An 8413-nucleotide genomic window follows, 5' to 3' on the forward strand; every position below is an offset into this window, starting at 1 on the left:
AATCCCATTTGTTTATTTCTGCTTTTATATCCATTACCCCAGGAGCTGGTTGAAAAATATATTGCTGTGATTTATGTCGAAGAGTGTTCTGCCCATGTTTTCTTCTAGGAGTTTTATAGTATCTGATCTTACATTTAAGTCTTTAATCCATTTTGAGTTTATTTTTGTATATGGTGTTAGAGAATGTTCTAATTTCAGTCTTTTACAGGTAGCTGTCCAGTTTTCCTGGCATCACTTACTAAAGAGACTGTCTTTTCTCCATTATATATTCTTGCTTCTTTTGTCACAGATTAATTGACCATAAGTGTGTGGGTTTATTTCTGGACTTTCTATCTTCTTCCATTGATCTCTGTGTCTGTTTTGGTGCCAATACCACACTGTTTTGATTACTGTAGCTTTGTCGTATAGCCTGAAGTTAGGGAGCATGATTCCCCCCCAGCTCTGTTCTTCTTTTTCAAGACTGTTTTGGCTTTTCAAGGTCTTTTGTGTTTCCATACAAATTTTAACATTTTTTGTTCCAGCTCTGTGAAAAATGTTGTTGGTAACTTAATAAGGATTGCATTGAATCTGTATATTGCCTTGTCAATTTGGTTAATAGTGTTGTTTACATCTTCTATATCTTTACTAATTTTCTGTATACTTCTAATATCAATTATCTGGGAAAGCATGCCAAAATCTCCAACTGTAATTGTGGATTTGCTTATTTCTCCTTCCATTTCTATCAGTGTTTGCTTTAAATATTTTGAATTTCTGCTAGGAGGTGCATGAACATTTAAGATTGTTATGTTGTATTGATGAATAAACATGAAAGATTGTTACCTCTTGTTGATTGACACCTTTATTATTACTAAACAATCATTTTATCTCTACTAGTGCTTCCTGTTCTGAAGGCAGCTTCATCTGATATTATTAGAATTACTCCAGCTTTCTTTTGGTTACAGATTTCATAATATATATTTCCTTTTTTTACTTGTAGTTTAATCTATTAATTTGTTTATCTTTAAAGTTTTTTTTAAACAGCATATATAACCAGGTATTGTGCTTTTATCCAATGTAACAATATTTACCTTTTAATTGGAACATTTAGGCCATTTATATTTAATATGATTATCTATATTGTTTAGTTTAAATTTACTATTTTGCTATTTGTTTTTGATTCCCCTTTTTACTCTTTTCTTTTGGATTAATCATTATTTGATTATTGCATTTTATCTATTTTATTGGCTTATTAGGTGTTTTTCTTTTTTATGATTGCTATAAGGCTTAAAGCATTCTTTTTTAAAATCTTATAAGGTTTAAAGCATTCTTTTTTTAGTCTTATCACAGTCTATCTTTAATGTTATACTTCATCACATGTAATATACAAACTTCATGATAGTATTCTTCCATTTCTCCTTCATAATCTTCTTGCTATTTTTGTCATCTATATTTAGTTTTACAAACACAATGCTAATTTTGTTTTCAATAGTCAATTATTTTCTAAAGAAATATTAAAATAAGAAAAATAATGTTTTAAACTTACCCACATATGTATCATTTCTGGTGCTATTCATTCTTCTGCTGAGATCGAAATTTCCATCTGATACCATTTTCCCTCTGTCTGATGTACTTTCCTTAACATTTCTTGTCATGCTGCTATGCTGGTGAAGATTTCTTTTGTTTTTTTATGTCTGAAAACAGTTTTTATTTAGACTTTATTATTCAAAGTTATTTTTGCTGTGTATAGAATAGTTAAGTTGATATGATATTTTTTCTTTCAGTACTTTAAAGATGTCATTCCACTCTTCTGACTTTCACTGTATCTGATAAGAAGTTGGCTGATATGATTATGATATATAATTATGTTGTGTTATGATTATTCCTCTGAGTAATGCTTTGTTTTCTCTGACTGAGATTATCACTGGTTTTCAGCAATTTGATAATGATGGGCCTCTCTGTGTTTCTCTTCATCATTCTTTCTCTTGAGGTTCACTGAACTTCTTGGATCTCTGTCTTTATAATTTTCATCAAATTTGGAAACAATTAGGTCATTACTTCTTCAATTATTTTTTGTCTCCTGCGAATCTCATAGGACTTCAATTATACATATATAAGGGCATCTGATATTTTACATAGCTGACTTGTACTCTGTATGTATTTTTCAGTCTTTTTTCTCTCATGTTTGAGTTTGGATAGTTTCTCTTGATGTCTTCAAATTTAGTAGTATTTTCTTCTATAGTGCCTAATCTGTTAATCCCATACAACATAATTTTCATCTTCAGAAATCCAATGTAGATTTTTGTATCCTCCATTGTTCTCACTGTGTTCATGCTTTCCTCTATTGATTATACATTTTATGTATATATTTTATATTTCTAATAGATGCATCCCTGCTTATTTCTTTTTATCTCATTTCTTGGTATGTTCCTACTAATTTATTTTTTCTACATTATTACTCATATATTCCTGCTTCATTCTATACCTACTAATTTTTTATTGTGTGCCATATATTATGATTTTACATACTTGAGCTCTGGGGTTTTTTGGTAATCACTCTAACAATTTTGGAGCTGTCTTTAGAGATGAGGTTAGTTACTTGGAAATAGTTTGATATTTTTAAGCTTTTCTTTTGAACTGTTAGAACAACCTGCAGTCTAAGGCTAGGTCATCTCACTACTAAGGCAATAGCTTTTGTAGTGTCTGCCTGATGCCCTCTAGTATTAGGAGATCTTTCCACTCTGGTTAGTGAAACACAAACTATTCTCTTCACTATGTGAGCTCCAGGAATTTCAAGACTGCTTCTTTTCAGTGGTTCTTTCCCCAGCCTCAGTACCTTTTTCGCATGCTTACACTGATCAGTATTCACCCAAAAACTTGTAAGGAATTCTCCACAGATCTCCTGACCTCTCTCAATATATGTAACTCTCTCCTGTCTGGTATTCTGTCCCACAAATTCTGACTCCAGGCAGTGAGCTAAGCATTTGTAGGGTTCATGTCATTTGTTTCCCTTCTCTGGGATCACTGTCTTATTCTGCCAGTGGTCCATCATTGCCAGAAGCAGAAGTACTTCCTTCTTACTCTCTTGAAAATAGTAGTAAATCTGTAAACTGAGAGATTTTCGTTCTAGAAAGACTTCAAAGTCATTCAGAGCCAAATTAATTTGATAAGGAGTATCAAACTAGAAGTGACTAAAATGTAGTGAAAGTTATTTTCTTGTGCAGCTTGTAAACTAACTTTTTTTTTCTGTATAGGTATAGAACACAATATCCAATCCTAGGCCTCCTGTATGATGACTACGAATATATACCACCAGGTAGTGACACACAGACTATTGTGATTGAGAAAACAGAAGACAAATGGACTTGTGTAAGTTCACTTGGGCATTTCTAGAGTATATAATTAGGGGAAAAAATTCCACGGCCATTGAGTTGTGTTAGCAGTTTCTCAGCCTCAGCAATAATTAACATTTTGAGCTGGATAATTTGTTGTGAGGGACTGTCCTGCACATTGTAGGATATTTAGCTGCCTCTAAAGCCATATAGAATCTGACTTTAACACTATGAAAATGACAGCCTTTGTTTTGTTATGTTAAAAACTTCTTAGGTACTAAAAGCAGGTAAAACTAATCTTTGGTTATTAAAGTCAGGAAGAGGCTCTGCTTGAAGGTGGGTACTATTTGGAAGGAAACAAAAGGAGGAATACTAGGGTACTAACAATATGCTGTTTCTTGACCTGAGTGATGGTTATATATGTGTGTGTTCAGTTTGGGAAAATTCATTTAGTTGTACACCTATATGTATATTTTTTCTACATTTATTATACTTCAATAAAAGTCTTAAAATAAGGCTTAAGTATATTGTGATGAGCAATAGATAAATATGTCAGTCAATTATTCTCCAGAACCTTTTGAAGAAATATTAAAACTGCAGATTTACAGTTAATAAAATACTGCAGAAGTATAAATAATAAATTACTGCAGATGTAGTTAATAAAATTAAACATCTGTTAAATAACTCACTGTAAAAATGTTTTTAGCTCTGAAACCCTTCCTAACTACAATCAAGCCATCAATCTTGTATAATATGATTATCTATTATCAGTGAAAGCAACCAACATTTAGTAACTCCCAAATAAAAATAATTTGAGCTTTGAAATATATTGTGTTTCTTAGATCATTAATTAGTTAAGAATTACTTATTACTAATTTTTAACTGATACAGGGTACTTGGTGGCCCAAGAACCAGATGAGCAGAAAGTCAGCATAGGATTTAAAATTTTTCACTTAGAGATTATTTGATGCTGAAATTTAATACTGAGACGCAATTGCCGCTACTAACCACATTTGCCTCAGAGGTGGTATCAATGTGAAGACCTGACAAATAAAGTGTCTACAGAATAATAGTCATTACTTCACTCTTCATTAAAAATGTACTGCAGTGAACATCAAACTTGATATCTGAAGGGACTAGATACTGGCAGTAAGTTCAAAATATATTTAAGTAAGTTCACAGATGATAGAGCTGTATTTATTAATAGAGATGTCTGGACATATTTAACCTCTAAATATGACACCAAGGAGTAAATCTACTCAATTCTCCCTCCCTTGTGCTTAAAGTCATTTGAAACATATATCTTGACTAAGTCAGACAAACCATTGTTTCATTAAGTATACATATAAAAGAGTGCCAAAACAGTGCCATGCATTTCCTTTGGTATTATTCATATTGATTTAAATCATTTTTATAGCCGCGTACAATAACAATGTCTTAATTGTAAGCCAGTTCTAAACTAACTTTTTTTTTCTTTTCTAGCCATGAATGAATCTCCAACTCAAAGGAATATTGTTGTGTCTGCATTAGTACTTTGTTATTTTTCCATAACTAGAGGCCAATCAATATTTTGAACCATGCTACTACTCAGCAATCTAATGGAATTAATTAGTTATACAGAAGACAGTTTCTCCAGCCATTAATGAGGCCTGTAGCCTCATTTTTGTATTCAATGTAGCAACACACCACTTGTTTAAACTTTAATTACAGACACTGTAGGACTTAGTTTTACATTAGTTTTCAATAGGGTGCTTCCTAAACACTGGATTAATTTGTTAGGGTAGAGATTTTACAGGTTATTCCATTAGAAGATTTTCTCTGATTTTGAATGTGCAATTCACCTACAAGAGTAAATACTGTTTTTTAACAACAACAAAAAGTAACACTATTGAATTAAAAAAAATCAGTTTAACTAGTGCATGGTATATACAGTCTATATTTGATTTTTTTACATTAAATCTTGTGATTAGAAGATACGATTTATTATATGCTATTTAATACCTCTGGGAGATATAACTAAATCAAAGGTGGTGGTTAATTTCATTTATCAGGGAAGTGGGATAATATTTTTTAAATAACTAAATCTGCTAAATTGCACATTATACTATTATGATTCTAAGTACGTATCAGTGGCTTGGCAAATCTGTTCTTTTGAAGCATAACATCCCCAAATGAGCCCACCCACTTCTTTAAAAACATATAACTATATTGTAGTCTTCGGAGGAAGGCAAGTGGGCTTTTTTATAGCGGTATACAAAACATAATATTGAAATACTGCGTAAAGGCTTAGGGAATGAAAATAGCAACAACAAATACTTGATATCTGTATTCTACTTGGGATACTTGGGAGAAAGAGATTATCTAGTACAGTAAATTAATGTACTTAGAAGTTGGTTGATTAATTGGGCTCTAATGACCTTACAGAGTGAACTAACATATTTTCTAAATACATTAGTAGATAAGAATGAAATTTCTTAATTTCAAACCCTCTGGTAAAAGTTAAGAATTAGCAAAAATTTAAATGTTTGCATTTGACAATGTATAGATTAAGGTAACAAATAAATTCGGGTTATATGTGAGCAAGGTTTTACACTGAAACATCTCTGCAAATATCTATATAGAATTCTGTCATTCTTTATAACTACATTCTAATAGTTACTCATTATACTAAGAAACTGTTAAGATAGGAACATATGAGGCACTATACAAAATGAAACCATAAATGAAGAGAAATATGCTTTTTATACTCATATAAATATTCTAGTAAGTCTTGATATGAAGTGAAAAGCTCTGTTTTATTATCCTGATACTTTGTGATAGAAAATGTTAATATTCTTCATGAACTATACAGTCCTTATATTTTTTCCTTGGTGTAGGAACAACAGGTTAGTTAGCTACTCATATATGTAACTGTAACAAAATTATACCACGTTATCTACCCATTACATATAATATAAGTGGAAGTTTTTAGTAGCCTGATAGAAAACTGCCACCATAACTGAAAATTAGAATAAGTGTAAATTTTTCAAAAAAAAATACTCTTAAATAAAAATAACAGTGTCTAAAATTTGGGACATTTAAGAAGTCAGCACTTCATTGGCTCACTTCAAAGTGAGTAAATGGGGGTCATAACAAGGTGCTTATTATACTTAGCAAAGTTAAATGTATTTCTTTTCCAATTTTTGATTAATAGAAATAGTGATTTTTTTCTCTCACAACTTTCACACAGCTTTTCTCTGAAAATTGCAAAGATACTGTCAGGTGAGGAATACCTGTTGATCTAATTTCTGTTCCAGCATATTTTGCTTCAGATGTCAAATAAAATGGAGACTGTGTAATGACATGCAAAGTAATTTGTTTAAGTGTTTAAATAAAATGTGTATCTGTATGGTCTTTGTGGAAGTCCTAGTAAGAAATCTACAGGATGGATTTTTAGCTTGGTTGTATATTTTTGTCAGAAAGTTATTATCCTGTGAATGTTTATGTTACAGCTAACAAGCACCACTCTAAAAATAAAAATTCCTGATGTGGACTGCTAGAGACAACACTTTAAAATCGTTGGACCTCTGGTTCATTCAGCTTTCTGCTTTAAATAGGAATTTCTTAGCTTATAAACCTAGTCTTCTAAGTTCCATAACTCACTAACTTCAGAACTAGATGCCATAAAGCATTCTTCTTATCTCTGTAATGGTGCTTTAACTGTAATACCTTGTCTTTACACAAGCAGTACAAAAGGAACAAAACATAGCTTAAAAATTGCATCTTACCACCCAATTTAGATCACTTTAACAAAAAGCCATTCTCACTTCTTTCCCGTTATTGTAATCTACAAAGATAATATGTAGACTTAATTCCCTTGAAAGCAAATAAGCTGTGAAAAGATTTCCCTATAAGGTCTCTCTCCCCTACCACACAACTTTACTAAATTTATTGAATTTCTATAGTACTTTTTTGTCCAATGAAAAGTACAAAGTATTTCATGCTCACTCTAGGATAAGTAGGATAAGGATAAACACATTTACAAAAATAAAAAGTATAATAAACAATTACATTTGTCTTATAAAACCATTAATATTTAGTGACAAAATAAGTCATACCTCTCGAGTCTACAAAGGAACACTGGAATTGTTCTATGACATAATTAGATGATAGCCAGGCAGTCTTGGTAATCTTCTTGGATTGGTCTCTTATAGATGAGATCTTAAGTTCCAGGGTCTTTATGTTTGGTTTCCCATCCCATTTGTTATTAAAGTTTATGTTCCAGAGATCCTTTGTCAAGGGATAGACTTTGCAATATAATACTTTAATAGCTGGTTTGCTAACACAATCAGTGTTGAACACTCCTTGCCAAAGTGTGCCAAGATATAACAGATCAGACCAATTTCTTAAAATGGGAGAATATATAAGCTTTTTGAAGTAGTTCCCTACAGGGGTCTGATGAGCCAGCTGTGTTATGATGGGTAGGCTGGGATCTAGGCTAATAGGCTTTTCGAGTCAGATGGGAGGCTTACTTGGACTTACGTTATGGATTAAATAGTTCCAGTATTGCCAATTGGTCATGGTTTTAAAATGGAGATTTCCCTTTGGAAGTTTCTTGCATAATGCTCAAAGAAAGAGGCATAGAAACGAACAAGGCAGATGAAAACATTTTTAGTTTGAGATATCTAGTGCTACAGCCTTGACCCTACAAACTACAATTTCTTCTGCAGGGCCTCTAGATTGCCAATAATAGCCAGTTCCTCTCAAGGATCCAAGGTTCCAAGAAAGTTTTGTTAACCAGTATTAAATTTACAAGCTAATTCTTTTGGTAAGACAGGGTAGAACTGAACAAAGTTGAAAAGATTTTCTAATCAAATGATATTTTAGGATTTTAATCTAGTTTTGTATTTTCTCTAAATGAAGCCTCATTAGTCCAAAAAGCCTTGTTTTATAGAATCCCAATTATAGCCATTTTTTTTAATTGATTCTGACAATAAAGAGAAATAGAAAGATCTAAACAAGAAGATTCTTTAGTTCCTCTGCCTTCATGGGAAGTGTCTCCCCCCACCCCCCCGGAAGTAAGCATATATAAGATTAAGAGCGGTGCTCTATTTTTCTTCAAAATT

General features: G+C 31.9%; 1 protein-coding gene across 2 annotated transcripts in view; it reads left to right on the forward strand.

The window, feature by feature from the left end:
- Positions 1-6821, forward strand: part of POF1B (POF1B actin binding protein) — a 72167-nt gene extending 65346 nt beyond the window's left edge. Inside the window, exons 16-17 of one of the 2 annotated variants that reach the window (XM_031445980.2) lie at positions 3231-3345; positions 4791-6821. In XM_031445980.2, the coding sequence (XP_031301840.1) occupies positions 3231-3345; positions 4791-4796 (121 nt within the window). In that variant the 3' untranslated portion in view covers positions 4797-6821. Of the gene's footprint in view, positions 1-3230; positions 3370-4790 lie in introns of those variants that run through there. The other variant, XM_010983401.3, reaches the window with a different exon arrangement.
- Positions 6822-8413: the final 1592 nt, after the last annotated feature.

The sequence above is a fragment of the Camelus dromedarius genome, chromosome X, assembly GCF_036321535.1.
Source record: "Camelus dromedarius isolate mCamDro1 chromosome X, mCamDro1.pat, whole genome shotgun sequence".
NCBI lineage: Eukaryota > Metazoa > Chordata > Mammalia > Artiodactyla > Camelidae > Camelus > Camelus dromedarius.